Genomic DNA, 22,692 nt, shown 5'->3' on the forward strand with positions numbered 1-22,692 from the left:
ACCATTTTTTAAAGTGATGGTACTTCTGAGTAAAGAGGAAAAAATATACTTTATTTACTGATATGAATGTTCTTAAAGATACATTATTGAATTTTTTTTAAAAAGATGCAGGAGAAAGAATCATTTGCTACCATTTTCATTAAAGAGGAGGAGGAAGAGTGTCTATATGTATTTTCTGCATAAACTTAAAGTTCCCCTGGAAGAATACACTGATTCTACCTGGGGAGTTGAACTGGGTGGCCAAGAGAGATAGGTAGGAAGGTGAATTTTTGTTTTATACACTTAGGTACAATTTGGAGTTTGAACCATGGAGATATATTAAATGTTCAAAAAAATGTTTTAATTAAATAAAAAACAAAATAATGTATCGATATCTTCAGTGTACCAATTGGCCTAGAACTTGTTGGGGTAAAAGATGGTTTATTTGAATAATCTATTCTTTTATCTCTGTTCTCTCAACTTCTTTACCATTTACTATCTCTACCATTTATTTGGCTGTTAATAATGCTTTGTCTCATATCTTATCTTTAATTGTCAAGAAATTTTTTTTCAATGTATTATTTAATTTTTTAGATTTTAAGTTTTATCTATTACAATAATGCCTTGGTTTCTAGAAATAAAAATTATTTTACTATTTAAGATTTTATCTTTTGATTTGGATCAAAATTTCATCTCACATATGTTTTAAGTTCCCCTGGAAGAATACACTGATTCTACCTGGGGAGTTGAACTGGGTGGCCAAGAGAGACAGGTAGGAAGGTGAATTTTTGTTTTATACACTTAGGTACAATTTGGAGTTTGAACCATGGAGATATATTAAATGTTCAAAAAATGTTTTAATTAAATAAAAAACAAAATAATGTATCGATATCTTCAGTGTACCAATTGGCCTAGAACTTGTTGGGGTAAAAGATGGTTTATTTGAATAATCTATTCTTTTATCTCTGTTCTCTCAACTTCTTTACCATTTACTATCTCTACCATTTATTTGGCTGTTAATAATGCTTTGTCTCATATCTTATCTTTAATTGTCAAGAAATTTTTTTTCAATGTATTATTTAATTTTTTAGATTTTAAGTTTTATCTATTACAATAATGCCTTGGTTTCTAGAAATAAAAATTATTTTACTATTTAAGATTTTATCTTTTGATTTGGATCAAAATTTCATCTCACATATGTTTAAAAAAAAGTTAGTTTTAAATTACACAAATAATATGCTAATACTTTCCCATATAAAGCAAAATAGCATATTACAGTCAAGATCAAAATTCCTCTTTACTTCTTTGCCCATCTTCTCCCTCAGTGAGATGACATAACTTCTATCAGGTTAGGGTGTGTCCTTCTAGACCTAGTTCTGTGCTTTTATATCTGTACATGCGTACCCTAGCGAACGCATAGCATTATGTGGGTGTGGCTTTTTCTTTTTACTTACATATCATAGTGTATGTCTTGTTCTGCATTATTTTTACTCAACAGTATCTTCCCATGTTGCACACATATGTCAAGCTCAATTTTTTAAACGTTTACACAGTATGTCATAGTTTGGATAAATGATATTTTATTCACCAATTTCTCATTTATGAACATTTGGATTTTTTTAAATTATTTTGCTTTTGTGAATAATGCTGCAATAAGCATCTTATGCATGCCTCTTTGTATCCATGTGTATGCTTCTCTCTAGATTCCATAGTATCTAGTCTAATGTTTTCTACATAGTAGATTCTCAATATATATTTACTGATTTGCTGACATTTCTCTGATATAGTGGTCTGACCACAGGTATGAAACAAATAGCCAATAATTGTGTTATGTGATGATATTTTTTATTTCAGGATCATTCTGCATTTTATAAGGTATTAGTGTGTTATATACCTCAGTTATGTACTAATACTCATATTTCTCCTGGGAAAGTAAATAGAATTTTGTATGCAGGTAGATTACATGTTGAATATTAACCATAATATTAACTGGTGAAACATTATAACTGGTGAAACATTATTAACTGGTGAAACATTAGGATGTTATTCCTAATAAATGGTACCATTGCTTTGAAAAGTTCCTCATGGAGTTTCATCAGAATACTTTCAACCTGACTTCTAATTAGGACTCCTAATTCAGAATACATTTTTCTTGAACCCAAGTGTCTACTGCCAGAATGTCCCCTAAGTCCTCCAGCATTCACATTTATTTGCAAATAAACTGGTTCACACTCCTAGCCCTCATTTGTGGTCTCATCTTCTCAGAATGTGGTCTGCATGCATCTATATCAGAATCATCAAAGTTACTTGTTCAAATGCACATTCCTAGGCCCTGTCCAGACTTGCTGAACCTGAATCTTGGGGGAGCAGTATCCTAGAATCTGCATTATAAACACAAACACCTGATGACTTTAGATACCTTAAAGTCTGCACACCTCTAATCTAAGGATTTCAGGGAGGGTAAGGGGTAAAGGGAAGGTTATATTTGCCAACTCCATCTGCTTTTCCACAGATTTTTGGCCATACATTATTCTTCTTAACTCATTTAAATCCATGTGAACAAAGGATGGAAAACTTCTCCCTCTTTTTCATTCCAGCCCAAGCACTACTAATACAAGCTGATGTGCATCTATTTCTTTTAAAGACCTGGGAAAAATGAAGATGGAGTGGGGCATTAAGCATAGAGTATAGAACAAGAAGCAGCTTAACTCTAAACATTAGACATCTTACATTGATTGTCCTTATGCACTGGTGGTAGATTAGATCATCGTTTTCCAGGTATCTACTTCCTCCTTCCTCTGCTTTCCCACCTCCATTGGAGGATTATCTCCACCCCATGACTTTGGACTTGGCCGTGACTTACTTTGGACAATCAGATGTTGCTATAATATGCAAATATCTCCTAATATCATCAAGCTGAAAAGAAACCAGTTTGGAAAACGGAAAACTTGGGTTTTAACTCTAAATCTATTATTAATCAGGTTTGTGGCCTTGAGAGTAAGGTTTGAAGCACGTGACACATCTAAGGTCCCTTCTGCTTCTAACATTGTATGAGCCTATATGCGATGCATATAACATAGGGAAGAATTGCCCATTGAAATAGGGAATGGCATCGTCACTGTAACTTGAGGACTAGCCAGGACGTGGCATGCAATACAACACAGGGACACTTTGGGCTGCTACCAGCTTATCTTAGTTCTTGAATTTTTCCATAAGGAATCCAATTCTCCCCTTCCCCTTGAGGAAATCATGTGTCCTGAGCTGCAATGCTGAGGCAGCTCAGAGGAAGAACCAAGACCAATATTAGGGACAGCACCTCTTTCCTCGTGTTGGTGGCATCATCTCCAACCGCCCGGGTGTCCTGGCTCTCAGCCTCCGTCCCTCACCCTCAGTCAGTACCCTACCTCACTACCTTCGTTCACTGTAGTCTAAGACGTTAGTGAGTCAGAGACTTATCAGAATCATGGGGGAGTCTTTTCAGAACTATTTTGTCCCGGATCCCTCATCTACTGCATCAGAATCTCCAGCAGGGAGCCCCAGGAAGATGAGTTTTGAAAGGCTTCTTAAGCAATTCTGATGAATTGTGCAGTCCCAGAGAAGGAAGCCCAGCCCAGCATGCACCCGTCAACTCACTAGATGGGCCCATCCATTCCACATGTGGATACTGGAGAGGTCAGCAAGATCTTCCTAAAACTAAGTTTCTCTGGAACTTCTCCTTGCTCCTGTGAATTCCCTTCTGTGACACTACAGAGGGAAAGGCTAATTTTACTTCAGAGAAAGTCTTCGGATATGAGGAGACTGTTATGTTCTGCTGTCTAGCAACACGATTTCTAGGTCTTTGCCATAGCCATGCTTCTTTCCTGATTATGCCCAACTGGCCAGTGTCCCCTTTAAAGTGTTGTGTCCTGTACAAAATGCTGTCTGGAATAACACAGATGTAGTAGAAAGACCCAAGTATCACTCCTCCTGGGGATATTTTCTTTGTCCCAAAACTAGAAATTGAAGTTCAGGAATCAGTCAGGAGAAAAGGAAAACTTGAGGATGAGTGTACCTTCTCAGTGCTTCCCCAAATCATATGGGTTTGGCAGGGGGAACTCTGCCTGTCCCAAGACATTCCCTAGGGTAACTAGCCCCCTTCTTGGGAGCCTGTCTCAGCTCTTTTCTATGTTTGTTACAAGAAATGAAAAGAAGCATTGAGGCAAATCAATAGAGGTCCTTCCCTCTGCCTCCAGAATACCTGCAGGGAAGCCCACCCCTCCATAATGCACAAGTCATAAGAGACAGGGACCCTGCCAAGATATACCCACTGCTAAAGAGAGCCAAGAGGAAAACAGCAAGACCATAGGGTCATGAAAGGCAAAGGAGAAGAGACGCCCTTGGCTACTACCAGGCTCACTTTTTGCTCAGGCCGTGGCAACTCCTGATGGCCTCGGGCAGCCTCATGCTTGTTCTAATTCTCAAACGCTCTTCCAGAGAAAGGCCACCAGTCACCATCTGATTTACAAAGTTGCTTGATGATGTCTTCTGTTCAAGAGGCAAGACATCAGTGGCAGTAAATTAAAAACAACCAGCCTGCCCTATAAATATAGATGAGAAATGCAACAAAGTTTTCCTCAGATCAGGGCCTCCACACAGTGAAGATGACTCAGACGACCTTGTCCTCCAGGGTCAGATGAGTGGAATGCTTTCCTGGAGAAGTGGGAAGGTTTTGCAACAAGCCGTGAAGCCATAATGAAACTGGGTGGCATGTTCCGTGGCTTCAAAGGAAGAAATGGGAGGCCAGCCAAGCTGGCTAGCAAGTTTGGTCCTTATGGAAGCAGAGCCAGTTAGCAGTGTCACACTGAGGACACCTACCTGACAGGCCCTGCATCACCAAGCCGAAACCTTCTCACCACATCTGCAGGCAACTTTGACCCACAGCCCCAGATGTTCATCTTTGCAGCTACCCTCGCCCCTCCCGATACACCATGATGTGCTTTTCCAACAGGACAGCCAACAAGGCCATTTGTTTTACTGCAAGTACTTTAAGTTTACTTGACACCTGCCCACTTTACCCCATTTTTCATCCTTCATCCCCACTTTGCCAATCCTGTCCCCTCCTAGGAGAAGGGAAGTAGAGTGCAGTATGTAAGGACATGGGTTTTGGAGTCAGAGAGAACAAGAAACCTTGGGCAAAGTACTTAACTGCTCAAGCCTCACTCTCTTCATTTGTATCTATATCTCTTGTTATAACTTCTAAATGAGACTCGGTACATAATAAGCACTAAATAAGTATTAGCTAACTCACATGTGCATGAGCACACACCTGCATGCATGCACAGCATGGTGATATGAAAGCTCATGGGAATGAAAAACAAGGGACCTGAAACCTTGAGCAATTCACAGCCCCTCTGTGGACCACAGTGTTCTTATCTGCATAATGAAAGGTGGTACTAGATCATCTCTAAAAATCTGTCCAAGGTGAAGAGTCCAACAGTCTGAGTCAACATTTAAGCAGCTCTGTATGAACAGGCATGGAATGCTCTTCAAGATAAGCCACAACGTGAAAAAAGCAAGATGCAGAACTGTGCACATACTATCTTCCAATTCATGTAAAAAGAGAAGGCTAAATATGCTTATATATCCATAGACCATCCTTGGAGGGTGATAAAAGGGATTGGCAACAGTGGTTGCCTCTGGAGAGGGGACTGGAGGACAGGAAGAGGGAGACTTACTTTGCATTGTGTGTACTTTGTAGTCTTATACCATGTGCATTCTTCATCTATTTTTCTAAATCACTTAAAATCTAGAAAAGAGGACCACATTACAACTGGGTACAAAATGGCTAATTTTTATTATAGTATATTTCCACCTACATTAGTTAGCTTTTATAATAATTTTATATTTATTATAATATGTAAAAATTAAATGGCACAGTCTGAAGTTCTGTGCAATCTTGAGGCTGAATTTTCCCACTTTAATGATTAGTCCTTAAAACCATTCAATCCTCCTTGTAGGTTGTGAGGATACCGGCTCTCAGTGAGAAGGAAACATCTTCTAGGGAAGGCCACGGGTCAAAGGTGAGAGATGAACTTAATTATGGACCAGGCACTTTATATAAATTATCTCATTTAAACTTCAAAATAATTCTCTGTACTGTTAATTTCTCCATTGTACAAATAAAAAAAATTAAATTAAAATAAAAAAGGAAGCTCAAAGAGGTGAGATGATTTGCCAAGGAAGAGCTGAGTTTTAAATCCAGGATGAATTTAACTCCAAGCTCATATGCAGTCTAGTTTTTGCCATGCTGCCTCCTGGAATTACTCTGAGGAACAGATTCACATTAAGAGTGTTGTTCATTTAAGAGGGTGGGGAAGGCAGGGGAAATGCCAGATAAAGGTAGACTAACGATGACTTAGTCACTATGAACCATGCCTGTTTCTTTTGTAGGCTTTTCAGCAGCAGGGTAAGCTTCCTAAATCACACCCTCTGGTTGATGCCTCCCATGTCCCCGTAGACAACTTCACTTTATTCCATGTGAAGTGGCTTTTTTAAAGAGTCTCTTTCCAGGAGATTCATGCTACAGAGGGAGCCCAGGCTGAACAGATTGCCCAGAACAACCACAACTCATTGCTTCTGCTGGGTCTTCCTCCCATGTGACAAGTATGTGTCCCATTGGGATTCAGACCCAGGCCTTCCAACAGCCAAGTCCTTAATGCCCATTCATATGCTCCTCTCATTTCACAGAGGAAAAAAGCATTGAGCCAGATCTCAGACTCACCTCTCTATGCAGTGTGCTTCCTCTTGCTGTGAAAATGAGGCATTTTTCATTTCTGGGAGATGTTGGAGGACACTGCTTAAGAGTATGAACTCTGAAATTCCAGTGACCTGGGATTCTTGATTCTATTCTATCGACCTCTTGATTCTACTCAATCACTTCACAGACGTATGATACTGGGCAAGTTTCTTCACTTCTGTAAGCTTGCGTCCTCATATGTAAACTGAGGATGACAGTTATACCTACTTCACAAGTGAAATTGTGTGTGGATTAAATGAAATGGGATGTGCAAAATGCCACATAAAAAATTAAGAGCACTATAAATGTTAACTAATTATTATTATAATTTTGATGATGATGATTATCTGACTTATACTTGGAAATAGATTTTACGAAAAATCTTAAGCAGATGCATCTTCCTCCTTCATAGGCTCGTACAATGCAGGGACCATGTCTTATTCATCTTTGAAACTAATTTGGGAGGGAAATTCATTATATTCCAAAAACTCACTACATCTAGATCTCCACTAAGGGGTTTCATATGGGAGACTGTTGTGGCTTATAACACATGACTCCCCACATAGAACAAGTGCAGGTACCTTATCTGTAAGGCTTGACCCAAAGAAGACAATAGGAATTAACTGAACTCATCAGATCCTACTCTTAGGTTTGAATGAAGAATTTGCAGTATGAGAAGATAGTAGGAGATAGAGACAGAAGCCAAAAGATGCACACAGAGAAAAAAGTAAAGAGAAGCTACAAGGAAAATAGAGAGGAGTCTGTGGGAACCATGAGGAAAGCAGATACAGTCAACAGATGCTTTATCAAAATTGAGTTCTCCCTTATCAGGAAGAATTACATTCATCTGTTTGTAACTGAGACCCAATGACAATGGCTTATGCACATAAAGAGTTATCCTCTCCTATAAAATATGAACAAACAGAAAAGAGCAATCCAGGGCTGGTATGGCAGATCCTCAAAGTGAACAGACATCCAGGCTGCTTTGATTTCTCTGCTCCAGCATCTCTTGAACATGGCTGCTAACCTCAAGGTCATAGATGCTAAAAGAGGACCAAATTCCAGAAAGAAAGAAGGCAAAGAGAAAAAAATCAAAAGGTGCGCCTCCTGTTGTTTCAGTCACCTTTAGAGATTTCCTGAAGTCCCACCCACGGCTGTCCACCTGCATCTCAATGACCACACCTAGATGCAAACTAGGCTGGGAAATGCAGCCCTTTAGCTGGGCACATTGCCAGTCCAAATAAAACCAGGGCTCTGTTACTATAGAAGAGGAGAGTGGATATTGAAGAGGCAGCCAGCAGTTTCTGGTACTCTTCCTATGTCAAGCATTTAGCTGCCAAGGGAAAAACAAGGAAGCAGGTTGCTAGACCTGGGCTGAGCCACCTTTTAGTGCCCAGACTATGTTCCAGTATTTAAGAGGCCTGCTAAGTGCTGAGAATCCCATCTTCTTTATTTCCTTCTCTCTCCTTAAAATAAACCCTTATTTTTAAAAACTAACTTAAGTGGGCCTCTGTGGTTTTTTCTACTTAAGTGAACCTAAATAACACGTTGGCCCAGTTATGATCATATATCTGGCACATAGAAGGTTCTCAATAAATGGTCATTAAATGGAACTGAATTCCATTAACAATCGGCCACACAGCTCTACCACCCACCTGCTCTCTGCTTTAGTCTCCACCTGAGTCTTTTTTTTTTTTTTTTTTTTTTTTTTTTTTTTTTTTTTTTTTGTCTTTTTTGTGACCGGCCGCACCACACTCAGCCAGTGAGCACACCGGCCATCCCTATATAGGATCTGAACCCGTGGCGGGAGCGCTGCTGCGCTCCCAGCACCGCACTCTCCCGAGTGCGCCACGGGGTCAGCCCTCCACCTGAGTCTTCAGACACATTATCTCAGAAGACAGTGCTGGGATTTTTGTGGTTGTTTTTCACTAAGATTTTGCCACCCGTGGCGGGAGCGCTGCTGCGCTCCCAGCACCGCACTCTCCCGAGTGCGCCACGGGGTCGGCCCTCCACCTGAGTCTTCAGACACATTATCTCAGAAGACAGTGCTGGGATTTTTGTGGTTGTTTTTCACTAAGATTTTGCCAATGTTTCAAGAAAAACCACCATTAATAGCAAGCACTTAGGTGCTTTCTGGTTTGTGGATCACACTGGGTCCCTAGCTGCTTTAGTATGTGGGTTTACAAATGATGGTCCTTTGTTGATTTCATGGCCATGGTCACCAACCTTGGGTTTCATAGCAAAGTGGGGCAACTGAGACTAAACCCACTATTTTCCTGCAGGGAACTCCTGAATCTACAGGCTTCATTTAGAAAGTTCTGATCACAGTAAAACATGGAGGGAGAGTAAAAGACAGCTGAGTCACATTCAAAAAATACCATGCCTGAAATGACAGGAAATAACTGTGGACTGTCTCCAAGCAGGAGATAGAGGAATTTGGGAAGCAGAAGGCCTGCCTATATTCACAAAGTATATGGGAAAAAAAATAATGAATTAATCCACATTCACCTTCCAGAATATAAATTTGTGAAGTCCATATCTTAGTTATTGCTACCTCTCACAGCTTTTAACATTGCCCAGCCCATAGGAGGTGCTAATAAATGTTTGTTGAATTAAATGAAAACAGTAACTCAAACCTAAAGAATAATATTTACAGGTTTATTAAACAACTGCAAGAACTGCAGCTCAATTTCACTGTGTTTGAATAGACTCAGACATTACCTAAGTTAATAATCTCAATTAAATTTACTTTGGTGGGCCGGCCCAGTGGTGCACTGGATAGCGCGCCACTTGGGAGCGTGGAGGCGCTCCCGCCGAGGGTTCGGATCCCATGTGGAGACCGGTTCCCGCTCACTGGCTGAGCGTGGTGCGGGCGCAACACCGAGGGTTGCGATCCTGTTGCCGGTCCCGGTCCGGGCGAGACACCAAGGGTTGCGATCCCGTTACCGGTCAGTAAAAAAAAAAAAGACAAAAAGGAAAAAAATAAAAAAATAAAATAAATTTACTTTGGGTTTTTTAATATATTAAATATAATTTTTAATAAAAATTGAATATTAAGCCATTAAAGTGACTAAAAAAAGGAGAAGCCATTTTCAGAATTCAGTATTTATTATAATATGGATAATAATCTTAATCTAACTAATCCCAAGAATTCATGTATAAAATTAATTTTATTCAAAAGCAAATCAATTGCTTATAAAATAGGTTCTTCCATGCTGCTAAATTTCAAACAACATCACAATGGGAAAAATCAACAAAGTTAGGGCAGTCGTCCATCTAGACACTTATGGGAATCTTATTACTCGACTTGAGATTATACACAACAAAGGTGCAATGTTCTTATTCACAGTGACGTCTGACTTAAGGCCTTAAGTGGGTTGTTTCTTTGGCCATCTTTTAAATTAAAAGAACAAATTTTGTGGTAAGAGCACTTAAAGTCTACTCTTTTAGCAAACTTTTAGTATACAATGCGATACAAGGTGACTTCAAAAAGTTTGTGGGGGGCCAGCCCAGTGGTGCACTGCTACAGTGCGCCGCTTGGGAGCGCAGTGGCGCTCCCGCCAAGGGTTCGGATCCCACATACAGACTGGTTCCTGCTCACTGGCTGAGCAGGGTGTGGGAGCAACGCCGAGGGTTGCGATCCCGTTGCCGGTCCCGGTCTGGTACGGGCGTGACACTGAGGGTTGCGGTCCATTGCCGGACACGAAAAAAGACAAAAAGGGGAAAAAAAAAAAAAAAAGTTTGTGTAAAAATGGAATTGAAAGATAATGCAAATCATTTCACGAACATTTTGAAGACCCCTTGTATTATTAACTATAGTCCTTACACTGTACATTAGATCTTTAGATTTATTCACCCTCCATAACTGCAACTATACCTCCTCCCCTGGTAAACATTGTTACACTCTGTTTCTGTATATTTCACTTTTTCTCTTTTTTTAGATGCCACATATAAATGAGATCTATGTGAGATAATGGACATGTTAATTTGTTTGATGGTAGTAACCATTTCACTATGTATCAATACATCAAAACATAATCCTATACACCTTAAATATAATTTTTTAAGTAAAAATTAAAAATAAAAAGAACAAATTGGTGGTGTGATTTTCTTAAGAGTTTGGCTGGGAGGGAAAAAATACTTCACCTAATCTTTCCCACAAGTATTCTGTCATAAAATCAGGAATTATCAGCATTGAAGAAGATTCTCCTTCTTCAGCAAACACTTCTTGACACTGGTTGTGTGCGAGAACCTGCAATATGAAGATAAATGAAACAGTCTCTGCTTGCTAATTCAATCTCACGCTCAGTGCAAGGTTTTATTCTTTGTGGAACAAAAGACCTCCAAATGCATTCTTTCACGAGGCAGACCATTCTGTTGATGGACAAACCAAACTGGAATATAGTCTTGTTTTTATTGCACTGTATCTGACACCCTGTAACATCCTCCTCTTAGCCCTGATTATTTCTTCTCGAGACTCACAAGAGACCTTAATGCCCGCTTCAAAATGACAACATTTCGAACATACGAAGACACAAATCAAGCCCTTTCCCTTAAGATATCCCTTCTTCAGGCCACATCTCCAATGCCCTTAACTGCTTACGCACTGTATCTGACACCCTGTAACATCCTCCTCTTAGCCCTGATTATTTCTTCTCGAGACTCCCAAGAGACCTTAATGCCCACTTCAAAATGACAACATTTCAAACATACGAAGACACAAATCAAGCCCTTTCCCTTAAGATATCCCTTCTTCAGGCCACATCTCCAATGCCCTTAACTGCTTACAGTTAGGCATCCTTATTGCCGAGTCCAACAACATCCCCATGAAAAATGCAATGCTCAGAACTGGGGACAAATTCTCAGATTTGATCTGACAGGGGAGGAAACGTACTGTAGTTAGCATTGCCCTTGATCTGGAGGCTCTATTAATGGAATCAAAGTTTGTATTAGCAATGTCTTATAGTCATGACTCATTCGTAGTTCCTTCCGAGTTTTGTGGTCCCCTGTGACTCCCAGACTAACATAAATATCAAATTAACTCCCTGTTAATACATAGTTTCATAACTGGGTGACAGTTGTTTTTAAAATTCAAATATTAGATTTGCCATTTGATCTATAGTTCCTAGTCTAGCCCAATTCTACCATCAACAATAGTGGCCAGACCTCCCAACTTAACATTATCTACAGATTTAACAAGTACTCATTTTATATTTCATTTGCTCGACAGAATATGGTCCAAAACAAGAGGACACATGGCCCATGAGGCTAAAAACCTTCCTCAAAATTGATATTGATTTACTACTCAATGTTTTTGAAGTCCAAACAGCTACAAATCCTTCTGACTTCCCTATTACCCATCCTAAAATTCCATATCGTGAAAGACTTTGCTAATTGTCTTGCTGCGTTGAGACATAGCTTGCCTATGGCGTTCCCCTGATATATCTAGAGTAACTCTGTCAAAAGAGGAAATAATATTAATTTGGCTTCACAGCTTTATAACGTCTCAGATACCTTCTTATGGTAACTTTTTATGATGACATTCCATGAAAATAATTTGGTGATGACTGACAGAAGCAGAACATTCCCTTGGGCCATGCTACTTAATTACATCAGATGATGTACTCATCAGTAAAATGACACTCCTATGCTTGTCAGCATGCTATACTGAATATCCTAGTTCCATCTGGGGTAAATGAAGTCATTTCTCCAGTTTTCTTTTCTGTTCTAAAAAAATTAAAAATGCACATAATCTTCAGTCTAGTTAGCACATATGAAGCAACCACACCATTCCCTGTCCTCCAGCTTGTGTTGTCAGCAATGACTTAAACTCTGATCACAGTCATCAAATCCAAATATATGTGGTCTTTGGATTGATCTCAATTCAAAGTAAAGAAAATAACAAAATATATGCTAAATCAAAGGAGAGTAACTTACCTGATTGGTGAGTGTGGGATAGGGAAAGGGACCTGAGTAGCTCTTCCCATTCCTCTCCCCTTCCTTTCGAGATCCAACCCACATGCAGAGAACACAGACTCTCAATCACTCCCTACATGCAGGGGAGGAGTAGTGGGGCCAGTGCTTTCTGTTTCTAGATAGATAATCTATGTAATTCTGGAGTTTAGTATTAGGAAGTCCCTTGCTCCTGGATGTGTCACCTTCTCCAATGTAATCATAATCAGTAATAGAGGTTGGTAAGAATATTCTAATCTCCAAATGCCAATCCTTTTGCCTTATTTCTTGATTGGTTCAGAACCCCAGGCATAAATTGGAGATGCTAGTTTTTAGGCTCATCCAACATCTGTAACGATATATTTGGATGGGAAGGAGTTTCCCTGCCAATGATGCCTTTCAGAGGAGTCACATGACAGGGAAGAAATGGTTCCCTTCTAGTAACATTGCTCTATTCAGTCATATACTGGAAGCATCTCAGAGAAAGTGTGGCCTTGGCGTGAATGCCCTGGTGGACCCAAAGGCGTGACAGCTGGAACTGTCAGTCAACTGCACTTGCCCAGTAGGTTGTCTTTCTCATTCTGTATCTCAGTTGGTCTCCCAATCCCATGAGATGTGTGTGTGTGTGTGTGTGTGCATGCACGTGTAACTTAATGAAGGTGGACTGAATATGCAAATATTTCTACATAGGGATATATGTAGTCATACAAGTAAAATTATACATATATAATGTATCACACATGAGAGTACTTCAAAAAGCTTGTGGAAAAATAGAATTGAAAGATAATATGAGTCTTTCCATGAACTTTTTGAAGTGCTCTTGTATTACATATAAGCATTAGGTACACTTAACATTTACAAACAAAAGTTTAGAGACAGATTAGGCCATATTAAGTCATACTGTATAGTGGAAAAATCTCCTAATTCGTGTATACACAGACAGATGTGCAGATTTAACTCTTGATACGGTCATTCATCAAATTTCTATAGAATTTATATGAGGAATATAAGAAATAATAAATGTGAATGTGTTAAATTGGCAGGTTCTAAACACATGTTAATCATTATTATTACACATTTACCATTACATCAGATGCCAAAATATTTTCAAGTGAGTATGTTCAGTATGCCTTAAATGTATTTAGACAGAACAAGTTAAAAAGCAAAAGAACCAGTGGGGTAGAGCATAATAAAAGCTGGGTATAACCATTAAAATTAATGTAGGTGAGCACCTCAAGCCCAAGTTTATATAATGCAGGGTCCAGCGATCTCAAGAACTATCAGCCCTACAAATTGGACATTCCTAACTATGGAAATAAGCCTAAGCTTATAGACCTAGAATAGGAAAAAAGAAAATTAACCCAAAATTAATAAAATCTGGTGGGCCACTAAGAATTCTAGTACCAATTCAAAACTCGGCCTTGACACTAAGTGATGTATTTATTATTCTGTGGAAATTGTGGATGGCTTCTCCTTATTTTTTCATCTTGACCTTCAGCCATTTCTTTGCTCTGTAGCACTTCTGAAACTTTGCAGAAAGAATTTTGGAAAGTTTTTTAATATAAGTTACAGTCTTTCATTACATAATTGAAATGAAGCTTTCGAGGGCAGATGATCCGATAACATGATCAAAATCATATTAGAGGGCCGGCCCGGTGGCGCACTGGAGAGTGCGCCGCTTGAGAGCGCAGTGGCGCTCCCGCCGAGGGTTCAGATCCCATGTGGAGACCAGTTCCCGCTCACTGGCTGAGCGTGGTGTGGGCGCAACACCGAGGGTTGCGATCCCGTTACCGGTCAGTAAAAAAGACAAAAAGAAAAAAAAAAAGAAAAAGAGATTAGAGGATCCATTCTTTTTGTTCATGGATTTGAATTGCATATGGTTTTTTTAAAAGGAGACATACAATTGTTAGATCTCAATATGCCTCATTCTCGAACAGCTTGAATTATGCACAATTGGGGTGCAGGGAACATTGCGTCCGGCCTGACAGGGAAGAGTTAGTTTTTCTGAAGATAAGTTCCCGCTCACTGGCTGAGCGAGGCGCGGGGGCAACGCCGAGGGTTACAATCCCGTTGCCGGTCCCCGGTCCGGTATGGGGGCAACACTGAGGGTTGCGATCCGTTGCCGGACACGGAAAAAGACAAAAGACAAAAAATATATATATATATATGGTCTGAAAACCAGCAGCATCAGCTTCCAGGAGTTTGTTAGAAATGCAGAATCTCAGGCCACCCGAATTTTAGCCAGATTCCCAGGTGATTCAATTGTCCATTAAAGTTTGAGAAGCACTGTTGTAAACTTTTGAAAACTGCAAATTGGGCAAAAAATAGCACTTGTATCAGTTGAGATGGAAGGAAAAACATGTCATTAAAGCTATATTATTGTATCGTGAGTTAAACTGAGGAAAACGTCCATGTTTACTATCCTTCACATTCTCAAAAATGATTAAAACCAAATCCATCCATTGCCTTTAACAAAGAAAAGTGCTTAAATTGAACCGCAAGTTTGATTTAATATGTCAATGACATTGCTCTTTGAAGACTCTACCTAGTAGCTTTCATGGAAGTGAAATGATTTTAAAAATCAAAGAGCCAAGCACAAAGCTCTTATTAAGTGACCAGTGGTAGATTTGGTAGGTTTGAAATTCCAAGAACTCATCATTACAGCAGAACTAATGCATAGTATACTAATAAATTTGCCAGGAAAAGTACTGAGCCTCATAAATGTTTGAGAACAATAAAATTCTGGTCGCTGGTAATGTGAGAAAAACCACTAATATTTACAGCCAACTGGATTCACTTAATAGGATTTAAATGATGTAGAGAGAAGACAGAAAATACGTCCCAATATGTTCATTGAATACAAAACGGAAAAAAATTAACAAATAAAAGTATTCACACTGTGAAAATTGAGTGAAAAAGAGAAAATCCATGTTTGGATTAAGAAAGCCTTCTCACTGGGATTCTTTTATGTAGTTTTATTCTGACATGTTCTCTCTTATTACTGCTAAAGCCGTTTGATTCAATGCTAAGTTGACATTTAATACTTGACAGAATACATTTCTGATAAGAAGACAAAAATTAGTGACCACATAGATAAAACAGAGATGATTGGGAGGGATTCTGTCTGGAGTTGGATTCCGTCTCTGACACCAGGGCATACTTGGCTGGAAAACATTTTTTTTCACTTAATGATAATCTTTAACAGTTATTGGACTGTCTGCCTGCTTTCATTTTCTTTCCCTCTGGCAAACTTCCATTCGCTCTGGCTTTAGCAACAGTAAAAATAAGTAAATTTGACTCAACAGAGACAAGTATTACTTTACAAGTACATACTGAAAATCTACCTAAGGTTTGGCTTGTTATTTTTGAAACCGATGCTAATTTTAAGCAACAATTCAGAGAACCCCAAGGGGTTTACATGAGCTCATCAGTAGCAAAATCATTTTTAAATAATCTTAAATGTTTTAAAGAGCAAGAAAGAAACTCTTTAAACTGCTGAATCACTTGGCATATTCCACATGCCCACCTAGAGTTCTCGTTCCCCAGATGAGTAGAATTGTAAGTAAAACCTCACTGCATGGCAGCATTAAAGGCGAGATATTCGGTTCTTGATTTTCTGTATTGAGATGACCATGACATCGTAGAACTTGATTTGAGGCCCAGAGGTGAAGTCTTAAGGGGTGAATTTAATGCTCTCATAAATGTTTTAGTCTCATTTTATCAATCATATGGGAAACAGTTAACACTGTGTTGAGCAAAAGAAGACGGTAACAAGGAACTTAAAAGGCGGGGAGAAAAGGTACAAGAATCAAGAAGCCACCCTCATGCTGTGATAAACATCTGCAGGCTTCAGCAACTGTCAGTTGAAGCAATTTGAATAGTAAATGTTTTTATCTCAGAAGAGAGCTACACTAGAGCCTTTGACACTGGTGCAAACGTGGGAGGCATAAAGCTGATACTCAGGGACCAGATGAGAGCTATGACTGGGCCTGTGTCTCAACGCCTGCTGTCACCAGTCTTTAGGAAACCAGGAACTAACACAGGAGGTGAGAAGGGGCTAGGGCACCATCCTGGACTGAACTGACCTTACGAGGGAATCTGCTTCATGCCCCTACCAACCTAAAATCGTAGAATGTTCGAAGGAGCTAAAAATATTCAAAGGAATACTCCATTCCTAGAAAGGAGGCTTGAGGCTCCCCATATGCATCCCTTTAGAGAAAGAAACTGAGGGACCCAGGGAGTTAAAAAAATCCATTCCAAAATCCACATCATCACATAAATGAGATATTACACTTGATTTCCCTTCAAATTAGTTCAACTCTGTCCAATCACATGAAATTAAGATTCTATAAACATGCAAACAGCCCTATATTCTCCTTAAAGCTATTTTTTTCCTCAGTCTTGAACAGCTAAATGTACATGCCCTCCACAATGCAAAACTAAAGCATTATAAGGGCTTTCCTGGACCCTCAGTGACCATTGAAAGTGCTTGAAAATACACAAAATTATAGAAAAATAAAGAAGATATTTAATAGACATTAGCTTTTTCATCTAGACAGAGACAGCTATTTGCTTTAGCAAACACTGGGTCTTTTAGAAGACAGTGTCAATTTTATTGCTTTTTGAAATGCTGCATAAAGCAAAGAACCTTACAATTTGCACAATAAGCAATTTCCATCTTTAAGTTTAAATATATTTATGGGACAAAGAGAAGTACATGCATATGAATATGTAGAATTTTTAGAAATCATCATTTACATTAGAAAATTCTGTATACAAACAACTTAACTTTAACATAATATCAGCAAATAGCAAGAACCCTCTGAGACTGCAGAAAGTCCAGCTTTCCATTTAAGCAGCTTTTACTGAGAAACGTGAGTGATGGCAGAAGAAGGCCTCTTAAGAATAGACTCAACAGAAAATGACAGCGGTTCATTCACCGAGAGTTTTGTTCCAACTTGTTTGGCTACGAAAAGGTCTTTTGCGCATCTATCTATTGTAAAAGTGTACTTCTGGTTCTCCTTGACTAAACACTCTCTGTGTTTCTTAGAGGTTTCTTCAAAGGCCTCTTTGACAAATGGTGTTTTCAACTCAGGACCTGATTTGTCATTAAGCGTTTGCTGGAATAATGCATGGAATGGATTATGTCTAAGTGGCAGAGGGTGCCTCGTGTTTTCTTTGCTGATCTTGGTTAAGACGTGCCCTTGAGCTGCCAAGGAGTCCGTGTCAACAATCGGAGAGAAATTCCGTCGGGGTGGGGAGAATGCAGACCTCTCGGGGACAGCCTGGTGACCCTGAAGGTCACTTCTGGAGGTCTGGACCTCAGGAGTGTGAGGCAGCACCAGGGAGCCTTCCAATTTCGGAGGCATCATGTCATGTTCCGCACTGAGTCCGTCCTGGACTCGTGTTCCCTTCAAGTCCCAGCTGGCCCCAGGTTTCAGGGCTTGAACTGAAGTGGTGGCATTTAGCAGGCATTGCTGGTAGAGGAGAGCGTCACTAATGGGGCCACACTTGGGCCAAACTAAAAGTCTCGAGGACAAGGGATACTGTCTGTAAGTTGTGGCCACGCTAACATTGGAAGAAATCAGTTCCATATTACCAGACCCTGAATACTGCATGGTTAGATCAAGGCAGGTGGGCAAAAAATTGCAGAAGTCTTTGCTTGGTGCTTCTACTGGGGTGGGGCTGTAGGCACTTTTGTAGGAGTTGTATTCAGGTCCATGCACCATGCGGTTGGGCAGGAACAAGGCAGCTTGGGAAGTTTCCAACATTTCCCTCTCTTTATATTCTCTCTCCAGCATAATGTTCTCCAACTCTTTATCAGCAAAGGCCCTTCTTTTCCTCATCCTGTCACTAACTGGGGGAGGCAGAGGTAAGGTCCCTCCTACATAAGTCTCTGCTGGAATGGGGCGATAGCCTAAAATAAACAAACATTGCATGTGAAAAAAATTAACATATAGAGAAGAAAATGTAGAAATCCAGAAGGCAACAGAAATACTACAAATTAGCAGAACAAAATTATTCACAGGTATATATCACTAATAACTTTACACACAAGCAAAAGTATAGGTTCAATTTTAAATAGTTCCCTTTGGGGGAAGGATATTCATATTGCAACTTTTTGTTGTTAAAGGTTTGTTTGCATGTTTGCTTTGAAAGGTGTACTTTATTGACTAAAATTTTAATATTCTTCTCAAACTCTAAACATTAAGAAACAAGGTCGCTCATCCTTCAACCAATGTTTTATTATTATCCATGTCATCTTTTTTTCATTATAAAAAAGATATCTATACCTAGAGCCGATGTCACTTTTATTTTCTAAAGATGGCTCATTATGTACCCATTGTTACAGTTGTAGAATAATCCAAGGAGAACTAGGAAAAAAAGAGAAAGAAAGAAAGTTAAAGGAGATTAGTGAGTAGAAAAAGAAAAAAGACTTAAGAAAACAGAGAAGCATAGAAAATTGAAAAGAGCTGTTAACTAGTTAAACACACTCTGCAGTGAGCAATTTAACCAGGCTCCTTACCCTGACTACCAGTACGAACAAAAGAAAAAAAGAGGGGAGGGGAGGTGTTATTCCTGCTATTTGAAAATAACTGGTCTAAAACATTTTTTTCCAAGCTCTAATCATGCTAGCCAGATACCAAAGTGATAGAAAAAGCAATCGTCAGAACACAGATGAAGTCTTCCCACATTTCATGAATAGGGACAAAGTTAAAAGCAAAGGTCAGTGTAACATAAATAGAACTCCTGGAGGCATATACTTGCACTTTGAGCATGTCATCGTGCCCAAGTACTCACCTCTATCAAATTTGTTTAAAAGATCCATTGTGATATTTGTGTTTACATAATGACAAACCCATCGTACTCATTTGCAAATAAAATAAAATTTGAAAATTAATGTTTCCATTTCTATGGTAAGTTTGTGCCAGGAAGCTATTTACTTAAATTTACTATTCTGCTTAGTCCTCACACTTCTCAAGTTGCCTTGGCACAACTTCAATTTATCAATGTGGTCCATATGGTTATAAATCTATTTACCCATTTTGTAACCAAATTCACTTTTAACTCATGAGAAACCACTCTAAGGGCAAAAGTATACAACACAGGGTGAGACATGAACGAACTTTAAAACCTGTCTAGAACTAACTGTATTCAGAAGCTACACAAGAAAAAAAAGTCAAATGTCTACTTTTTTAAAAAAAATCTACTTTTTAACCTGAATTTCATGAATTGGCAGTGATTAAAGCAAATATAAACTTTCCTTTATTTAAATTGAAAGGAAATTTAAAGAAAATGGTGAAAGATAATCAATGTACTATTTGGCAGGTCAATAAATAAATTCCATATCCAAATAGAGATGCTTTAAAAATCAGTAATCTTCGAAGACAAATTAACATATCCCCAGGCTTTACAGAAAGTGAACAAATGGGGGAGGAGAGAGAAAGGGAGAGGCAGAGAGACTTCACACGCACGTTCAAACGCAACACTCAAAACCTTTTTCAGATCCTACAACCTTGGCTGTCAAAAATGGTAAGATGAAGTGTAAAATAACTGCAATTACCTAGAGGTAATTTCTCCCTAGATAATCCAGGGAGAAAAATAATACAATGAAAAAGAGTGGAATCCGAGATTGAACCCACAGACTAGAGGGCTTCACTGGTCATGAGGAGCTGTTAAACTCCTCACCCGACTTACGCTGTCCATTTAGTTCCTGCTACAACTAAGCCAAGTGGCTTTTTTTGTTTGGGGGGTTTTGGGGGTGGGGGAGAGGGGTTGTTTGGGTTTGTTGTTGTTGTTGTTGTTGTTGTTGTTGTTGTCACCCGACTTACGCTGTCCATTTAGTTCCTGCTACAACTAAGCCAAGTGGCTTTTTTTGTTTTGGGGGTTTTGGGGATGGGGGAGAGGGGTTGTTTGGGTTTGTTGTTGTTGTTGTTGTTGTTGTTGTTGTTGTTGTTGTTGTTGTTTAATTTCTTTCTTTCCTTCCAGGACATCTGCTCCAGGTCACTTGGCAGTGTATCTTCTGTATCCCTCACACTGGGACAAACTTCACATACGCTCCATGTTAACCCATTAACTATTAAGCAGACGACAAAATTATTAGGATTCTTAAACTAATGGTGACAAAAACCTTGGCAAGGATGTGAGATTCGTTTTTGCCGGTGGTGGTTTCCTTCCTAGAGCAGAACTTTCTAATAAAAAAACACCTTCCTCTCAGAGAGCTCCTTCACAGGTTAACAAACACGCCATGTGCCTGAATGCTGAAAGTCACTCCACTCGGTTTAAAAGGCTAAAGGAAAATTTCGTGATGCTTTACCTTCTAAAATGCTTTTGGCCAGCAAACTGGGCGCCCTTACTTGCCTCTGGTACACGGCTTTGCGCTCGAAATGATTCTGTTTCCCGGAGAGCCCTTTCTTGTCCTATAAACATAAGAAACATAGTCAATAATGCCCTGGAAGAAAATGTGAGAGAAACGGGAGAAGTCAGCAGATCGCCTAGAAACTCCCCCCGGTCTGACTGTATTTATTTTCCCGTCCCGTGTGAAAAAATGATTCCAAAGGAGTGAATATCAGCACACTTTAATCCCAGAGCGGTGACCCGAAGGCTCTGTCCGAAGCCTGCAAGTGGTGAGCAGGGTCCCCGGCCTTCGCCAACAAAGATCCACCCCAGACTCGCCCTGAATACCTTCACCAACGGGAGGCGGGTGGGAGACGTACCAGAGGGAGATGAAACCCATAGTCGGGGAGACAGGAGGAGCTGGCCCGAGAGACGGCCAGGGCCTAGGGCTGGGTCCCGGGCGCCCACTGTAAGTGATGCGGGGAGGGTTTGTCCCCGCGGTAGGGAGGGCGCAAAAGGGTGCTGGGGAATGAGGGAACCTTATGAGGGTCTCCCGGGTTTGGCTACAGACTCCAGATTGTTCACTAAACAACCGGGGCACATGAAGACGAAAAGAACTCTTCGTGGTCTCTGGAAACGCAGGACAAGGGAACCCCCGCCGTCACCGCCACGTCGGTGGGATTCCAGGCTCTTCCAACCCAGCCGGGCCCGCGGTGACCCACTCCGGACGCGGGAGGCCGAGCCCGGGACCAGGGTCACCTTGGAGCCTTTGGTAAGTATGGTGATTCACTCGCCAAGGAGTAAAATCAAAACTCCTCCCTTGCCCTAAGTCGGGGAGGAGGCCCTGGGAAGCCTCGCTGGCTCTGAGCTCTCCACGTGCAGGAACGCACAGAAAACAAACACGGAGGTTCACGAGGCTCTCTCGTAAAGAAAACCCTGGCTCTCCTCACAGATGGAGCCAGCAGAGACACGCCTCCACGGGCTACTCGGTATTTCACGGGGACAGCAGCTTCGGGCTGCATGACCTTGGTCTGCGGCCCCTAACTTCCCACACACTTCTTGGCCCCTCAGTAAACGGGCAGCGTGCTTTGCCTACCCCCAAACGGCCCCGGGACCGCGGGGACACTCGGCGCACCGCGCGCCCATGATCTTTCTCGCGATCAGCACTAGTTACGCAGTGGTGAGCCCGGTGCCGGACGCCCTGCACTGGCTCCAGCACTTTCGATCCCCCCACCTCCAAGACAGTGGAAATAAACTCGGAAACATTAAAAACAAAATGACTAGCTCATCGTGTCCCAGCTGGGCCTAGCCACTTTCGAGGCCTCTCTGCCTGCTTTTTAATAAGAAAACTTCTCTGCCAAGTTCCCCAGCGATGCCCACAGTCTCCTCCCTGCCGACCCTGCAGGCCAACGTGGACAGAGAAGCGTCCCCGCCACCCTTCCGAGAAAGTCCCAAGCGTCGCGAGGCCCCCGGCCGGGGAGTGTGTACAGCAGTCCGGTCCCCTCCAGCCCCCTGATCCCCATTGCGGTCCGGGACGCCCCGGCAAGGCGCGCGCCCCAGTCCGGTGGGTACGCACCTCCGTGGCCTGCTGCCTCCGGAGCGCCACCTGGGCGGCCATGACGCGCTGCCGCTCCACCACCAGCAGGCAG

General features: G+C 40.8%; 1 protein-coding gene across 1 annotated transcript in view; it reads right to left on the minus strand.

Moving 5' to 3' along the window:
* Positions 1 to 17,274: 17,274 nt before the first annotated feature.
* LOC103598391 (doublesex- and mab-3-related transcription factor 2-like) overlaps positions 17,275 to 22,692 on the minus strand; it is a 6,069-nt gene continuing 651 nt past the window's right edge. Inside the window, exons 2-4 of the mRNA XM_008582384.1 lie at positions 22,620 to 22,691; positions 21,024 to 21,126; positions 17,275 to 18,623 (exon numbers count right to left, since the gene is read on the minus strand). Coding sequence (XP_008580606.1) covers positions 17,569 to 18,623; positions 21,024 to 21,126; positions 22,620 to 22,691 — 1,230 coding nt within the window. The 3' untranslated portion in view covers positions 17,275 to 17,568. The remainder of the gene's footprint in view (positions 18,624 to 21,023; positions 21,127 to 22,619; position 22,692) is intronic.

Source organism: Galeopterus variegatus, unplaced genomic scaffold, assembly GCF_000696425.1.
Source record: "Galeopterus variegatus unplaced genomic scaffold, G_variegatus-3.0.2 Scaffold2595, whole genome shotgun sequence".
In the NCBI taxonomy this organism is placed as follows: Eukaryota; Metazoa; Chordata; class Mammalia; order Dermoptera; family Cynocephalidae; genus Galeopterus; species Galeopterus variegatus.